General features: G+C 44.5%; 2 protein-coding genes across 11 annotated transcripts in view; both read left to right on the top strand.

Annotated features, from left to right (window-relative positions):
- LOC128620483 (rab GTPase-activating protein 1-like) overlaps window positions 1-18,408 on the top strand; it is an 82,683-nt gene that overhangs the window by 37,436 nt on the left and 26,839 nt on the right. The gene's annotated exons all lie outside the window — the stretch shown is intronic.
- On the top strand, window positions 2,957-6,311 carry LOC128620485 (probable G-protein coupled receptor 21). Its single transcript, XM_053645524.1, has one exon. The coding sequence runs from the start codon at window positions 4,971-4,973 to the stop codon at window positions 6,000-6,002; it is 1,032 nt and encodes a 343-aa protein (XP_053501499.1). The 5' UTR covers window positions 2,957-4,970; the 3' UTR covers window positions 6,003-6,311.

An 18,408-nucleotide genomic window follows, 5' to 3' on the forward strand; every position in this document is an offset into this window, starting at 1 on the left:
CCCAGTATCAATTCAGAACTTACTAAACCGCTCTTCTGTCCTGAAGACGTCGAGAAACGTAAAGTTTTTTTTTTTCTTCTCCCTTTTTTCCATCCGTTTATGTGGAGACACACACGGACGCACACTGCCGTCTGTCTCTCCGGGCCCATGCCATGTCCAGATGTAGGAGATGGACTCCTCACACATTACCCCATGCAGTGAAGAACAACAAACATCTCGCACAAAGCCTGTCCTGTTAGTCTCCTGCTCCTAAACTGTGACTTCACACTTGCACTCCAGCAGGATCCAGTATCCAGAGCCGTCCGTGCCAACCACAACACGGAGTCTCATCTTTCACCTGTCGAGAGAAATAAACCTGCCACTCGGTTACCGGGCAATACATTTCACCTAAGCGGTCCCTCTTAGTCGAAGAGCTGGGAATGTTGCTTGATCCGTTACAGTTCTCCGACAGAGCTAAAAAGCAGCGTATGAGGATCCATTCCAAGCGCCTTAAAAACTTTTCACAAAAAAAAAAACCTCCACTCTGAAGGACTTCATCGGTGTCCGAGAATTGTTTTGTAATGAAATTCGTTGCTTTTCTAGTTTAAACCTCCTTCACTGACATGTGGGTCTATTTTTGCTTTGGTTAACACTTTCATACATTACCCACAATGCCGTTAGAATACCTGGTGATAGTGGTGCAGTTTGATTTAGTCTTCCCTTCATCTCTACCTAAAGGGAGCGATGCAGCGGCGCTTTAGTCCTGTAGCCTGGCAACTCTCACCTCCTCATCTGTACACTCTGCTGTTAGTGCCATCACGCGAGTCATCTCGTAGCTCACTCACTAGCCAAACAGAGTCTCTGCTGTCACTGTGTTGTATAGCTGCATTGCATTCTGGGACTTGGAGTCCAACGTTTGCATCAAAGTCTCCACTTGGTCTATGCTGGAGCAATTATTGTTATGACGTTGGGTGCAAATAGGAAACGGGCCATGAGGCTTCTTCCTTGGATCCTGGGGTGTCATCTGTTCACCCAGGGGCTTCTTCCAGCCAGTCTAGGGCTTCGTCTGTCCAACCTCGGGCTTCTGGTCAGCCTGAGGTTTCTACAGGTCAGCCAGTGTACCTGATCCAGGGGCTTCTTTTGGTCATCCTTGTGGTTCTGTCCAGCCTTGGGGCGGCTTCTGTCCAGCCTGGGGCATCTTTTGTCCTGCCCTGGGGTTTCTTTTCTCCAGCATAGAGCTTCTTTTGCCCATTTCTGTGGTTCTGGTTAGCCTGGGGGCCTCGTATGTCCAGCCTGGGGTTTATTTTCTCCACCCTATGGCTTTTTTTTTTCTCCAGCCAGTGGCTTTTTGGCCAGGATAGAGCTTTATTTTGGCCATTTCTGTGGTTCTGTCCAGCCCCGGGCTTGTAGTGTCCAGCCCGGGGCTTGTAGTGTCCAGCCTGGGGCTTTTTTGCCCATTTCTGTGCTTATGTCCGGCCCGGGGCCTCTTGTGTCCGGCCCGGGGCCTCTTATGTCCGGCCCGGGGCTTCTCTTGTGTCCGGCCCGGGGCTTCTCTTGTCTAGCCTGGAATCAGAATAGTGTTTTTAATTAGTGCAGTGTGGGTGTAATCAGTTCATTAAGCCCTGCCTACCAAAGGTTGTAGGTGAAATTGTGTCGAAAGCCAGAATTTATAGATAAATTTGTACATTTAGACTAGCACTGCTTTTTTTTATTTATTTTTTTTTAAAATAACAAACAACATTTCTTTAAAAATCAGATTACGATATCATACAAGTGTAGAATTTGAGGATTATTTGAAAATAATTTTTTCATTGTGTGTTAGCTACAACACGCCACACCTAACAGTATTTCTAGCTGGAACGCGTGTTGAAAAACCTCCTTTCTGTTCAGCTTCAGGACGGTGAATCTGCAGCTGTGTTCCTGTGTTGACGGGGCAGTAATTAGGGCCGAGCCGGAGGGTGAACCTGAGCTCAGGAGGACGTGATCTCAAATCTGCCAGCACACCTTTTGCCTTATTTCCGTCTTTCTCACATTCTTTTCACCGTATTTTGGTTTTGCCTCCTCTCTCTTTGGCTCTTTTGCTTTCTTTCAGCTCTCTCACTCGGTCTCTCTTTGTCCTCTTTGTCATGGATGAACTGTATCTGCTCGGCTCTCCACCTTTCTCTCAGCTCTATTTTTAGCCCCTCGTGTGCCAGGCTGAGGGAACGCATGAAGGCAGGGGGGGAATGTCTTGAGATCCAGCAGGGAAAAAGTGTGTGTGTGTGTGTGTCGGTGTGTGTGTGTGTGTGTGTCATAACAAAGGTGTAACCATTTGACCTGACTTGAAATTGACAAAAACAGACGAGCACTAGCCTGAGAAACCAGCCCGAGAGTCCCGGCATTATTCGATATCACTGTTTGAGTCATTTCAGACGGTAATAATTCACCCGGTGTGAATTATTAAAACCTCGTAGGCGGCAAAAGTGCCGCAGAAGCTCGGCATGCACAGAGCAGCAGCTACATGGCTTTCTGTCCCAGCAGATTTGCATAGTAGCTGTCATATTCAATAAATTTATTAGTCAGAGTGGCGTCTTATTCTCTCGAGAGCAGGTAGATGAACGGGGCGTACGAAATCCACGGCCGCTAAACGTTAAAAGCCGCCTGCACTTTACTCACGTTTGTGCATTAAAACTCGCTCTGTGCTAATGAATGAATAATTCAGCTGCATTCCATGTCCTAATACGCAGTCGCGTAATAAGATAATCATATCTGAGGAAAAGGCCGAGTCTGAATGAAACGGTCAAAGATTTTAAAAAAACAAAAAAAAAAAGACACAGAAAAGGGAAAGTACTTCAGATGAACTTTAAAATAACTGGCGATCAACCTGTTTGAATAGAAATTTCAAGATCCTCAGGGTCTCTATCTGGGAGAAGGAAACCTATAACTGGAAAGGGTTATCGGGGGGGCGGGGGGAACCCCACCTCCACCTCCACCTCCACCCCCACCTCCACCTCCACCTCCACCTTCACTTCTTCTTCTCTTCTTTCAGTGATTTCAGTTTAAATACATTCTTGTTATTATTCCTAAATAAATAACGCAAATAATCCTTAGTAGTACTGTGCAGAACCTTTAATGTTCTTCCAGTGGGACGAATAGAAAAATCCTTGGTGATGAGGCTTATTATTTATTTATTTGTAGTTATTCTTAAATCTTTTTAAAGTCATAGACGTGTAGTACACTGTGTGTATATACCCTTATATATATCTATAATATATTATAACCCTTTTGTGAAAGGGAAGCCTTTAGATATAGGGATCCCCTAGATAGACAAACCAAATAATACAGTATTTAGTATTGGATACGTTTTCTTTTTTTTTTTTATATAAAGCTATTTTGTACTTTTAGACGCTTTACTTTTTGAAAGAAGGACAAAGGATGCTTTAGGGTGCTTGATGGAGCGTGGAACAAAGCCGTGAACGTGCTGTCTCGCAGGAGTTTTCGGCTTTGAGAGTACATTTATTTTAACCATCATGCAGCTCTGAAATCCAGCGGAAGCACATAAACCCGCCGGTTTTAATGCTTTAACTACGTCTCTATACCTGTTTTAAACTGATGATGGCTGATCTTGCGCCGGCGCCACCGTTTACGACTGCGGCGTTACGCGTCCCCTAGGTATCAGGCACCATGCTGCTATGTTAATGGTTCAGTACGCTAGAGGGAATGTATGCATGCCGATGACCCACGGCGGTGCGAGGAGGCGTGTATGCCGACGATGCGAAGAACGTCCGGTCGATGATATATGCGTTACAGTTCCTAGAAATGTTGTAGGTTCCTACTGTTAAACAATTCTGGACGCGTTGGGGCGGGTTAGCGTTTGATGGCGTGTGTTCATGGCGTTTTAGTATTTTTGCATGGAATTCAGTTAAGAGATGTATCTGGCGAGAATCCTTCTCTTGTGCTCGTCTTGACATATGAAAACATTCGAGTTTATATACAAGTCTAGCCCAGAGAAGGGGATGCCTCGGTTCTTGTTTCTGCATCTGCTCACTGGACGGAGTAGAAAGTAGGAGGAGCTCCACTGCTGCTGCAGCATGCACTAGAAGGGAGGGAGGAAGCGAGGGAGCGCGAATACATCAGTGCTATAGAGAGAACGAGGGAGGGAGGGAAACACGGAGAGAGAGAGAGAGAGAGAGAGAGAATAAGAGGAAGGGAGGGAGGGAGTGAGGGAAGTGAGGCTGGCTGTGCTCTCTGCACCGCACCACTCTCTCCCTCATTACCATTCCAGACACTGCCTTCTCTGAGGAGAACCCTTCGCTCTGTTTGAAACGCCAATCACCGCTGGCTGTCCTTTCATCCTCGATCACACGCACCGAAAGCACGGGCGAGCGGGAGCCCCGCAGATGCCGAGAGGATTTCCCGCGCTTCTCCATCCGACCAAAGTTGCTCTGAAAAAGAAGAATGCACTCGGATACGGCTGTTTAGGATTGCAGGATCTTGACGACTAGACGTTTTTTTCCGTCTGTGATCTCACCAGCAGACTAATCAGTGCTAAGAGGACAGATGGGCATCCTTTAATCAGAGTGGTAAGGACTTTACTTCCTCTTCCCTTTTTATTATCCACTTTGGCCGTGGCATCGGTCCGTCCTGCTCCGTCACAGCTGCACCTCTACTGGAAAAGGCAAGAACCGGACCGAGGAACTGAAGGGTGAAGGTGGGGACGTTAGTGCTGGTACGTCCTGTGTGGTCACGAATTGGATGATACGGTCGGATCGTACGAACTGCCCTTCTTGCACGGTGTGAACCGTCGTACCCTGGATGTAGACTTTCTGTAAACCTGTATATAAAAGGATTCCTGTAGACTCATGTTCCTGCTGAGATGGCAGACATCAGGCACAGGCATGTCTTTCCCATCCGCTGGGGTCAGCAGCAGTCTGGGCAATATCTGCTGAGTTAGGCCCCCCCCTGAGGAAACCTTCCTCCATCCTCGTGTGCCCACACACTCCTTTAACAAGATGAACACAACTGAGCTGAACCAGAGTGCTGTGACCTTCTGCCTCCTGGACATTAGTTACTCCCAGATCTTCAACACGTGCCTACTGGAAGTCATCGTTATCCTCTTTCTCACCGTGCTCATTATCTGCGGTAACTTAGTCGTCATCTTTGTATTTCACTGCGCACCTCTACTCAGCCACCATACCACCAGCTCTTTCATCCAGACAATGGCCTACGCTGACCTGCTGGTGGGAGTGAGCTGCCTCATCCCGTCCCTGTCTTTACTACACCACCTGAAAGGGCTGGACGAGGAACTTACCTGCAAGGTGTTTGGTTACATGGTGTGTGTGCTGAAGAGCGTCTCCATGGCCTCGTTGGCGTGTGTTAGCGTGGACCGTTACGTGGCCATTACGCGGCCGCTGTCCTATGCGGCCTTGGTGACCCCGTGCCGTCTCCGTGCTTGCATCGCACTCATCTGGCTCTACTCCTGTCTAATCTTCCTGCCGTCCTTCTTTGGCTGGGGCAAGCCTGGGTATCATGGAGACGTTGTCAAGTGGTGCTCATCGTCCTGGGCCACCCAGCCACTCTTCACTGCCTTCATTGTGGCAGCGCTGTACGCGCCTGCAGCCCTCACTGTGTGCTTCACGTACGCCCATATTTTCCGGATATGCCGTCAGCACACCCGACAGATCAGCGAGCGCCGGGCGCGGTTCGGCCCGCAGGAAACCGAGCCGGGAGAACCACCCGGACCTGACAAGCGTTACGCCACCGTGCTGTTCCGCATCACCAGCGTGTTCTACCTGCTGTGGCTACCGTACATCATCTACTTCCTGCTAGAGAGCGCTGGAATATACCGCCATCCCGCAGCCTCCTTTTTGACCACGTGGCTAGCGATCAGCAACAGTTTCTGCAACTGCCTCATCTACAGCTTGTCGAACAGCGCCTTCCGGAAAGGCCTCAAGCGCCTCTGTCTGATCTGCATAAAACGCACAGACACCAAGAAACCCCCGGGAGTGCCACCAGCTCCTCCTCGCCCGGCCTGTCACGTGTAGTGCCCAGTACGGACTGTACTGAGAGTGTCGCGTATTGTGTCTCGCCAGCTTGTCTCGGTCGGTGGAAACAGGCCTGTTTTGGCATCTGGGTGGCGTTCCCAGGTCTTTGTCCCAGAGAGTCTGGTTGTCTTCGTGACAAATCTTCGAGGCAAAGGAGTCACCTTTCACCCCGACTGTCAATGTTGAAGGGGCTGTTAGGGCTGCTGTTTTGTGCAGCATTGAATAACTATTCTTTATGCAAAACGTGAAAAAAAATTATATCAATAATAATAAAAAAGAAACCCTTGTTTTGCAAACTAAATGCTTATGTACGCCATCCGTCAAGTCGTGCGACCTCTTAAACGAGCAACGTCGTAGTAACGCATTAGCATCGATCAACCTTAACCAGACAGTGCTGACGTGTCTTCTGTTTTTGGGACATTTTCTATCAAGTGTCATCAGAGAAACCTGTGACTAATCATGTGCCACGTTATCTCGTTCTTACCGTTAGCTGCTTCTTTAGAAACGTACGTTTGGCCGATTGTATAATTTTGCCTCCGGTCACAGGACGAACGTACGAGCGGATCAGCAAACAAACGGACCATTCTGCCTGACTCCAGACTGCACAAAAGATGCACTTTCTCACTGGAAGACACGGGACCTCACCGCATCGTTCTCTCTCTACTTTCGTGCTGTTTAAAAAAACGTCTTCTTCGTCACCCATGGACGAAGGCGATCTCGGAAGACGACCCTCCGTTCTGTTGACTCTTCCGAATCTCGTCCCTGCATTCCGAGTCATTCGATGATGTGATGTGATGTGATGTGATGTTTCCTCATTCCATGCAGCATAAGTGTAGCACAGCTGTCTTGGCATGTTTGGTTTACTTTCCCCAAAATGGAGTTCTCTAACTATCGTGCTGTACGCCTTATGGTAATACAGTGAGGGAAAAAAGTATTTGATCCCCTGCTGATTTTGTACGTTTGCCCACTGACAAAGAAATGATCAGTCTATAATTTTAATGGTAGTTGTATTTGAACAGTGAGAGACAGAATAACAACAAAAAAATCCAGAAAAACGCATGTCAAAAATTTTATAAATTAATTTGCATTTTAATGAGGGAAAAAAGTATTTGACCCCCTCTCAATCAGAAAGATTTCTGGCTCCCAGGTGTCTTTTATACAGGTAACGAGCTGAGATTAGGAGCACACTCTTAAAGGGAGTGCTCCTAATATCAGTTTGTTACCTGTATAAAAGACACCTGTCCACAGAAGCAATCAATCAGTCATATTCCAAACTCTCCACCATGGCCAAGACCAAAGAGCTCTCCAAGGATGTCAGGGACAAGATTGTAGACCTACACAAGTCTGGAATGGGCTACAAGACCATTGCCAAGCAGCTTGGTGAGAAGGGGACAACAGTTGGTGCGATTATTCGCAAATGGAAGAAGCACAAAAGAACTGTCAATCTCCCTCGGCCTGGGGCTCCATGCAAGATCTCACCTCGTGGAGTTGCATTGATCATGAGAACAGTGAGGAATCAGCCCAGAACTACACGGGAGGATCTTGTCAATGATCTCAAGGCAGCTGGGACCATAGTCACCAAGAAAACAATTGGTAACACACTACGCCGTGAAGGACTGAAATCCTGCAGCGCGCGCAAGGTCCGCTGCTCAAGAAAACACATATACATCCCCGTCTGAAGTTTGCCAATGAACATCTGAATGATTCTGAGGACAACTGGGTGAAAGCGTTGAGGTCAGATGAGACCAAAATGGAGCTCTTTGGCATCAACTCAACTCGCCGTGTTTGGAGGAGGAGGAATGCTGCCTATGACCCCTGGAACACCATCCCCACCGTCAAACATGGAGGTGGAAACATTATGCTTTGGGGTTTTTTTTCTGCTAAGGGGACAGGACAACTTCACCGCATCAAAGGGACGATGGACGGGGCCATGTACCGTCAAATCTTGGGTGAAAACCTCCTTCCCTCAGACAGGGCATTGAAAATGGGTCGTGGATGGATATTCCAGCATGACAATGACCCAAAACACATGGCCAAGGCAACAAAGGAGTGGCTCAAGAAGAAGCACATTAAGGTCCTGGAGTGACCTAGGCAGTCTCCAGACCTTAATCCCATAGAAAATCTGTGGAGAGAGCTGAAGGTTCGAGTTGCCAAACGTCAGCCTCGAAACCTTAATGATTTGGAGAAGATCTGCAAAGAGGAGTGGGACAAAATCCCTCCTGAGATGTGTGCAAACCTGGTGGCCAACTACAAGAAACGTCTGACCTCTGTGATTGCCAACAAGGGTTTTTAAACCAAGTACTAAGTCATGTTTTGCAGAGGGGTCAAATACTTATTTCCCTCATTAAAATGCAAATCAATTTATAACATTTTTGATGTGCGTTTTTCTGGATTTTTTTGTTGTTATTCTGTCTCTCACTGTTCAAATAAATCTACCATTAAAATTATAGACTGATCATTTCTTTGTCAGTGGGTAAACATACAAAATCAGCAGGGGATCAAATACTTTTTTCCCTCACTGTATTTATCGGGGGGGGGAAAAAAAAAACAAAACATCGCATCGATTACGGATCCCGCTTAAGAACGAACTACAGCCTCTGGAACAACAGAGCACGAGGTTTTTATTTCGCAACAACACACCTGGTCGAAGGACACACAAATACAAGCAAGCAAAAAAAAAAAACATTTAAAGGTTTGATTCGTGCAAAAAAAAAAACAACAAAAAAAACGATAACCTCAGAACTAATAACAAAGGCTACATGACTGTTTAAGCAAGTCTCCAGTATTTCCTCTGTATTATTAATCTTTCTGTACATAATGAATAATTTATATACATGAAGGTGCCAAGAAATTGGAGGACACTGGAATCTCCTCCTCATCCTCTTCCTCTTCGTCTTCCTCCGTCGTCTCGTCTGTATATCCCTGCTGTGAGCGTGAAGTCGGTTTGTTGTCACACTGGTCAGAACTTTAGCGGTACTGTTTTATTGTCGATATCTCTGTCTTCTAGTTGACCAAAGTGAAATATTTAACGGGCGTCTCCTTTTTATATCCTTTAAGGAAGGAAAAAAAAAACACATAATGATTGAAAACGCCATGTTTGAGAACGTGTATGCTGCAGTGTGTCCTGTATCGTGGGCTCTGTGTGTGTGTGTGTGTGTGTGTGTGTGTGTGTGTGTGTGTGCGCGCTTTGAAAGAATCTATTTATTATATCGTTATCAATACAAGAACGTGTGTGTCTCGATGTAAGAGTTGTTTTTGTTTTGTTTTTTTTGAAATATACAGTAGAACTGTGACAAAGATGACTCTAATGTTCTCGAGTAACAGGCAGTTTTGACCAGCAACGAAGAAGATATTTTTCGTCAACACTTTACCGCATGTCCGATCCGATTAGACCGTAGGTTTGCTTTTCTAACGCCGTGATGTACAGTTACGACGCGATTTACGATATAACGACGTCGTCGTGTTTGTACCCGGAGGTGTACGAGATGTCGACGTGAGACTGTTTTTAAAAGCGTGCAGTATAAACGTGCTTTTCGACTGTTTCCGAACCGCCACGTTAGGGCAGGGCGCTGTGCAATATGTCTGCTTTGGTGGTTCTGAAGTAAAATGGCAGAACCACATATGGCATACTGTAGGGGGAGGGGTGGGGGGGGGGGGGGGAGGGCTTTTATTTGTTCCATGTGTTCCAGCTATGTGTTGAAACTTCAGATCACAATCTTGGTGGCCTCCGGCCGTGTGCTTGGACGCATTTGGACTGTAACCGTAGTGTTCGAGTGAGAGTGAAGGGAGTCGAGCGTAAAGTCTTAACTCCAGAGCCATCTTTATTATTAAGTGCACATGATTTTGTGTTTTGCGTCCGTGTTTGTTAGTTACGCCGAGAAAAGAAACAAAGGCGCAATAGAACTCGGTTTTATTCGTACGATTGTTTCAGACTCTGAGGCTGAGGATTTCTTTTTTTTCTCCCTGATTCCAGAAGTCAAAAACACCTTCGGAATACACTTTTTTTTTTTCATTTTTTTTTTTTTTTTTTTCATTTTTTTTTTTTTTTTTTTTTTTTTCATTTTTTTTGGAAAGGACCGATTTCAGAAGATGATTCAAGTAGATTTTTTGTTTTTTTTGTTTGGTTTTGTTTGTTTGGTAAAAACAGGATTCATTGACGAAAATGAACGAAAAGTAAAGTAGGGGTGGGAAATATGACACAAACATCATATTACGATACTTGAAAATGACACTATGTATCAAGATACGCTAGTAAATTCAATGGTACCTTTTTATTTAACGTCTACACAAACTCTAACACTGAAAAGCAAAAAAAAAAAAAAAAGAAAAAATAAATATACAATTAAATGTTCACGTTTTAAAACGGTCAACATTCAGGACTAAATTTTCACTTTGAATCCGCGGCCTCCGATCCGATTTTTAATTTTTTTTTTAATTTGCTATCCAAAAATACGATATTATGACGTGATGTCACCACATTGTCATCTTCTCCAGCTTTAAATTAAAGTAAACCTTGAAGTACCTTAAAGTAAACCTTTAGATTAAAGTTTATTAGTCCTATTTGTAGATTTTTTTTATTTTATTTATTTTTTTTTTAAACTACTTTTTACCTTGAAATTTTTCTGAATTGTTTAGCGGGTATTTTTGCTACTTTGTAGAAAGAAACGCTCGTAATAAGCGAGTAAAATAAGACGAGTCTGAGCTCGTAAAATGAGTAAAAATATATTTAAATAAATAAATAGGTGTCAAATCTTTATCTTCCCCTCATAATAAGAAAAATACTGAAGATTTTTTTTTACATGTGTACATCTCAGTTTGCTTTTGATAATCTTAGCTTCATCTTTACCATGAAGAATGGACTTGAGTCTGATTTATGATTAGATATAATTACAGATCATAATTAGATCTGTACTTTTTTATTATTTATTTATTTTTTATGACTGCATGGGTGTTTCTCCAGTCCCTCCAGGATTTATTTTTATTTTTTACGAGTACATCTAAAAGTTCTCATTTACCAGCGAACATCACTGTGAACGTCCGTGCAAAGCGATGTCGTGCGATCGCAATTAACGCCAATTTTTCACAAAAAAAAAAGCACAAAAAAATCCCGATTTATTAGCTAAATTAACTACAAACTTAAATAATATTTCATGTCAAAATATCATCTTAAGCATCTGTGCTTAGAGAGAAAACTCCTGATTTTACACCAATCATTACTCATTTTATCATCGTCTTCCTGGATGATGATTGGCCGGCAGGTCGAATCTTATAAAATCTCGATTATTAGAATTTTAACATTCCAGGAAAAGAAAAAGAAATGTTTTATGTAGGTAAAGCGTTACCAACTAAAACGCACCTTTTATAATATCGTTAGGATTTAAAAAAAAATTTTGTTTAGTTTTTACAGCTCTTAAATTCCCCCCCCCCCCCCCCCCCCCCCCCCGCTTTCACGTCAACTCTCGGATTTATTTTTATTAATTTATTTATGTATTTGTTAACGGACGAGGTTTTTGGAGGATCCCATGTCGAGACCTTGGCGCTGGGGGAAATGTAGGCGAAAGGTTTCTGTGTTGATGTCATTTTTATGCCAGCGTTCTTGAGTTCCTTTTCTGTTTTTTGTTCTTTCTCTGATGCCAAAGGTTTTCTTTTTTTTTTTTTTTTTTTTTTTCCTTTCCTGTGGGAAAACCGCTCTGTTCTCGCAATCAAAGTCAAGGGCTAGTCGTCTCCAGGGAGCCTCTCGCTCTCCCATGCTGCCGTGCCGTATTAGGACGTGGGACCTCTCTAAGGCTTGGGCTGGAACAGTGCGTTTCCTCTGCAGTAAAAGCACACACACACACACACACACACACACACACACACACACACACACACACATTCTTTAGTTTGTATTGCTTATTCAATTTGCCTGTGTATATTTTTCTGATCTTAAACCTAGCATCTGATTGGTTCTGTTTCCCCAGAAAAGTGTATTCCGATTGTAGTTTTTCTCCCCACCCGCGAAATAAAGGCGTTCAAACGTGTACGGTGTGTAGTCGGTGCGTGAGCTGCTCTACTGTACTTTTATTATTATTTTTTTATTGTTTTTTTTTTGTTTGTTTGTTAATGATGTCATGTATGTTTTAGTATAAATAATTGTTGATATTTATACTCTGGTATATCTGCACTGAGGAAATAAATGTGATCCTGACAGGTGTGTGTGTGTGTGTGTGTGTGTGTGTGTGTGTGTGTGTGTGTGTGAATGTGTGTGTTAGCTGTGACTCAGCATCGTTATTTAACTCATCTTGTGATCTGCAATGTCATCGAGTGCATAATGGCGGTAAAGTGCTGAGTGTAAAAAGGCGCTCGGGCTCGCTGGCGTTCCGGAATATTCTCACCCCATTAACTGTATGACATCTCCTCCAGCTCTCCTCCAAACACTGATAGATTACAGAGAAGAGGAAGAAGCCTCTCTTTCCATCTCTCTCTCTCTCTCTGTTTTCCTCCTCCACTCACGCAGAGGGAGTTAGTTATTGAGGGAACACTGGATTTCCTCTCTCCTCTCTTTCCTCCCTCCTACCTCTCGTATCTCTCTATCCTCTTTCTCCTTTCTCACCTCTATCACTCTCCTTTCTTCTCCACCTCTGCTCTCTCACTTATCTCAATCTCTCTCCTTTCATCTCTACCTCTGCTTTCCCCCCTTCTCCTCTGTTTCCCTGATCTCTCTCTCGACTTTGTTCTCTACTTCTGCTCTCTCCCCTGTCTCTCCTTTCTTCTTCTTCTCTCTCTCTCCTGTCTTTCAACTCTCTCACCCTTTCCTCTCTTTTCTCTCCTCTTCCTCCTCTCTCCTTTCTTCTCTCTCTTTCTTCTTTCCCATGTCCTACGTCTTTTCTCTCTCTCTCTCTTTCTCTCTCTCTCTCTCTCTCTCTCTCTCTCTCTCTCTCTCTCTCTCTCTCTCGCTCCAGAGCTTTCATCGGACCAGTCCCAGGTTTCATAATCAACTCAGCCAAAGAATAACAGAAGGCCATTTTTGCCCATTGTTGTGGTTCAGGAAAAACAACCGGGACGACAAAAGCGCAGCGTTTCCCGTGGACACGTCCTCCGTCCATCAGACACACCCACATTAACGCGCAGAACGTCTCGAACGTTTTTTTTTTTTTTTTAAACTTTACTGCTTTTTCAATACTACAACAAAGCAAACAATTTTATACTTTTAATACTTTCAAGTAGTGGAAACTGAAATAAAGCTCACTCACTCACTCACTCACTCACTCACTCACTCTCTCCATCCATCCATCCATTCATCTATCCATGACACCACACACACCACACACACCACACAGAGTTTATTTCTTCCTTCACCAATTTCACATTACATTCACATATAAAAACATGCCACTAGTTTTGTTTATATATATATATATATATGCATGAAGTCAATATGGCTGTGTCTGAAGTTTGCTTTGTAGTTTTCTTTTGTTTTTTCTGTCATGGCATGTTGGGGTGGGGTGGCGTGGGGAGGGGACTAGGAGGGGGGTGGGGGGTGTTTCTGGTTCCTGGGAACCCTTGAGAGAAGCTAATAATAGGAGAAGAAGTATCCTGCTGTTTGGCTCCCTCCATTAATTCTTTGTTTGTTCGTTTCTTCCTGGCATTCTGTTTGGACTTGCCTTCGTTTTCGGCCTTCCGCCTTGGAAGTAGCGTTAGAAATTTTTTGGGAGGGTGAACGAGATTCTCATCGCCGCAGCTCCGTTAGCGCTAAGGCTGGTTCTCCAAAAATAAACTCTTGACTCATTTGTAAAGGCCGGTCTTTTTGCTAATGAGGTCATAACAGTGTTGTGGCAGCGTTTTATTATTTTTTTTAAAAATGGATTTATCAAATCCTACCGAGGTAAATATTAGACGTGTGTGTCTGCACACTGACTGAAACGATAATTGTGATATCAGGATCAAAATAGTTTCATCCTTCATCATTATTTAAATTTTTTTAAATGAACAGGAAATAGGTGTTTAAATCGGAGTAAGCAGCTTTTTATTCACTTTGTTCATCTCTGCGATCAGCCTTAATGTTAAAACCAGCTGCGTAATAATATCGTGTAGGTCCTCCTCCCCTTGCGCCATGAAAAACAGCACGTAGGCGTCAGGGCATGGACTCCACGAGACCTCTGAAGGTGTGCTGTGGGATCTGGCACCGAGACGTCAGCAGCAGATCCTTTAAGTCCTGTAAGTTGTGAGGTCGGGCCTCCGTGGATCGGACCTGTTTGTCCAGAACGTCCAACAGAAGCTGGATCGGATTGAGATCTGGGGAATCTGGAGGCCGAGTCAGCACCTTGAACTGTTTGTCATGTTCCTCAAAGCGTTCCTGAACAGTGTGTGCAGTGTGTCAGGGAGCGTTATCCTGCTGAACGAGGACACTGATATTAGGAACACTGTTACCATGAAGAGGTGTACTCGGTCTGGAACAGTGTTTAGGTAGGTGCTGCGTGTCAAAGTAACATCCACGTGAATACCAGGATCCAAGGTTTCCCAGCAGAACGTTACCCGGAACATCACACTGCCTCCACCAGCTCGCCTTCTTCCCATAGTGCATCCTGGTGCCGTCTCCTCCCCACACACGCACACACACACACACACCCGGCCTCCACATGATGTAAAAGAAAACGTGATTCATCAGACCAGGCCGCCTTCTTCCATCGCTCCATGGTCCAGTTCTGATGCTCACGTGCCCACTGTAGGAGATTTGGGAGGTGTACAGGGGGTCAGCATGGGCGCTCTGACGGGTCTGCTGCTACACAGCTCCATACGCAGCAAGCTGTGATGCTCTGTGTGTTCTGACTCCTTTCTATCTGCGTTTTGGAGAAGCTCTGACCCAGTCGTCTAGACATCACAATCCGACCCTTATCAGAGTCACTCGGATCCTTACACTCGCCCATTTTTCCTGCTTCCAACACGTCAACTTCCAGAACTGACTGTTCATTTACTGATGAATAAATCCCACCCCCTGACACCTGCCACGGTAACGCCGTGATCACCGTTATTCACGTCACCTCTCAGTGGTGTTAACGTTATGACTGATCTGTATAAATGAATAAGTAAATGATTAAATCAGTTGTCTAACTTTTTTTTTTTTAGTTATGCGAATCAGAATTATTCAGTTAAAATTCAAATCCAATTCATGGTTTTAGAATCTCTGAGCCGGTCCTCGTCTCTTTCCTGTCAAGCCTGCGTTTCCTGAACGCGTTCGCGGGATTACGTGGCTGTAAAAGGTAGCCGCGTTTCTCATAACGTGAGATCGACGCTCGTCTACTCAGGAGCTCGTGCGCTCTGTTCTCCCGAAGCCTCGCCGTCTTTGCGACCGTCCTAAGTGCTAGAGAGAGAGTGTTTACACTGATCCTCGCTCTGCCGTACCCTCATCCTCGGCGTTTTTATTCTATTTATTAATTAATTAATTTATTTGTTTTTGCATTAACGTGCGTTTCGGAGGTGTCGAGGCACACGCCGCAGCTGAAGCGAGCGTGTAAAGCGCTGCTGAGCGGAGTCAGCCGAGCGCTGCGGGCTGCAGATGCATTATTCAGGGTCTCTTCTCTTCCACATAAACACATCATCAATAATGGAGAGCACGGATAATTAATCTTTGAAAAACGGGGGGCTTCGTTTGGTGTAGACCGGAATCCGCCGGTAGCTCGCGGTCTGAGTGAGGGGAACGAGTTCGTCTGTAACGTAACGTCGTGTACGTTGGTGCACGGGGACTCCGACGTTTAGAGCGTAAGACTAATCATGAGTGATGAGAAAAGGATGGATAAAGGCAGATATGGCAACATGAGTTTAGGAAAATGTCAGAAATATTGCCGTGGATAAATATGAATATGATATATAGGAGAGAACGTGTGTGTGTGTGTGTGTGTGTGTGTGTGTGAGAGAGAGAGTGTGCGTCCCTGCTTTTAAGAGACAGGACTTGTTTTTGAAGGAGATGAATAAAACGGAGACCAGCAGGCTGAAGAGAACAAGGCGGAGATTCCCAATCTCCAATGATGACTCGGGTGTGTGTGTGTGTGTGTGTGTGAGAGAGAGAGAGTGTGTGTGCACACACGTGTGTGGAGGTCCCTCTATCTGTATTTATATTTATGAGGCGTTCCTTGCTGTAGGGGAATTTAAACCCTGTGATGGAGTTGGAGTCTGTATGCGTCGGTCACGTGTGTGTGTGTGTGTGTGTGTGTGTGTTAGGGTTAATACGATAAAGATCACGGTTTCACGATATCACCGTATTGAACAAGCGTTCAAGAATGCACAAGGCAGTGGTGAAAATTTAATAAATAAATAAATAAACACGTATATTAAAACAAACGCACGCAAAAAAAGATCAAATCGCCTAAAATCCAAAAATCGAATATAACATATGAAAAATTTGATGGACGAGTGCGATAACGTTACGAACACGCTCGAAATGGCAGGCAGGTCTGTAACGTGTTTGTGTAAATCGAACGATTCCGGCTTGGGACATGCACCGAAAACACAGGCGCTTCTCAATCCTGCGCTCGAGAATGAACCGTAGCCCCGCCCCCTTACTCCTATTGATGGTCGGCGGATTGTTACTACCGTAGCGGATTGATAAGCAGTGCCGTTTGGTGTGTAAGTTATATAGACCATTCCTGTGTGAAGTCAGGGTTAAGATGGCGGAGGTTTACCTGCGCTGTCCGTGGAAGTCTTCTGGATATGGCGGAGTCCGAGGGCACTTGCTTGTAAGGGAGCAAGTGGAAGTTTGGGGGATTAGAGACCGAGCCGATGGCGTGAGAGTCACCTTGCTGAGGCGCTCTTAAATCACTCTGACAGGTAGACAGGTGGTCGAGTGTAGTGTACCTCTGCATCGTGTGTGTGTGTGTGTGTGTGTGTGTGTGTGTTAAAGCTGTCAGAATGAAGTCGTTCTTTTAATACTTTTGAGAATTTATTTATTTATGTAACAGTGAGGTTGAAGATCCGAGGTTCTAACATGAATCTGTTGAGGTCAGCAGCAGAGTCTGTTCTGTTTTACTGCAGCTACAGGAACTGAATCAGCGGCAGGATGGAGTGATGAAGCACAGTGACTGCTGACACTCTGAGATGATCATCTTCCTGTAACTGCACAGACATGCTGCGTTTTATTCCTCTTACACCACCGCGGCTTCTCAACCAGTACACTGTTTTATCCTTTAAAGAACTCTCTTACTCTCTCCTTCCTCTTCTTCTTCTACTTCTTCTTCTTCTTCTTCTTCTTCACCTTCTCCTTCTTCTACTTCTTCTTCTTCTTCACCTTCTCCTTATTCTACTTCTTCTTCTACTTCACCGTCACCTTCTTCTACTTCTTCTTCTTCTTCTTCATCACCTTCTCCTTCTTCTACTTCTACTTCTTCTTCTTCACCGTCACCTTCTTCTTCTTCTCCTTCTTCTTCACCTTCTTCTTCACCTTCACCTTCTTCTTCTTCACCGTCACCTTCTTCACCTTCACCTTCTTCTTCTTCACCGTCACCTTCTTCTTCTTCTTCTTCTTCACCTTCACCTTCACCTTCTTCTTCTTCTTCTTCTTCACCTTCTCCTTCTTCTTCTTCTCCTTCTTCTTCTTCTTCTTCTTCTTCACCGTCACCTTCTTCTTCTTCTTCTTCTTCACCTTCACCTTCACCTTCTTCTTCTTCTTCTTCTTCACCTTCTCCTTCTTCTTCTTCTTCTTCTTCTTCTTCTTCTCCTTCTTCTTCTTCTTCTTCTTTACCTTCACCTTCTTCTTCTTCACCTTCTTCTTCTTCACCTTCTTCTTCTTCTTCTTCTTCTTCTTTACCTTCACCTTCTTCTTCTTCACCTTCTCCTTCTTCTTCTTCTTCTTCTTCACCTTCTTCTTCTTCTTCTTCTTTACCTTCTCCTTCTTCTTCTTCTTCTTTACCTACACCTTCTTCTTCTCCTTCTTCTTCTTCTTCTTCACCTTCACCTTCTCCTTCTTCACCAACTTTACACTTTTCCACGTTCTATCACTTCGCTGTGCTTCCTTCCTCCTCCCCCCCAGTGAGGGTGATTTATACCAGCTCAAAAGTTTGTACCCCCTTCCTTAATGAGAAGTAAATATTCTCTAATAACTTGTATGTCCACTTTTTTCTTTTGTAACGCGATTTGCTTTTGTGCCTGGTTTTAGGCCACACCCACATTTTATGTTTTAACGTTTTTGACTTTCTGGGATGGATTGGCTTCCCGTCTTGATCCCGGGATTTATTCCCGGATCCGCTCCGGATCCACCTCAAGCCTGACGTACTGAAGATGAATGAGTGGGCGGGGTTTAGTTTTTGGTGGGTAAAGTGTAAAATAGTCGTGCATTTTTTTTTGCTTTTCATTTAAAAACCATTCCAAAAATGGCTCCGTTTGAGGAATCCGTAAACACACAAGCATTCATTTTGTCCGTTTTTTTTTTTGTTTG

Source organism: Ictalurus furcatus, chromosome 16, assembly GCF_023375685.1.
Source record: "Ictalurus furcatus strain D&B chromosome 16, Billie_1.0, whole genome shotgun sequence".
Taxonomy (NCBI): domain Eukaryota; kingdom Metazoa; phylum Chordata; class Actinopteri; order Siluriformes; family Ictaluridae; genus Ictalurus; species Ictalurus furcatus.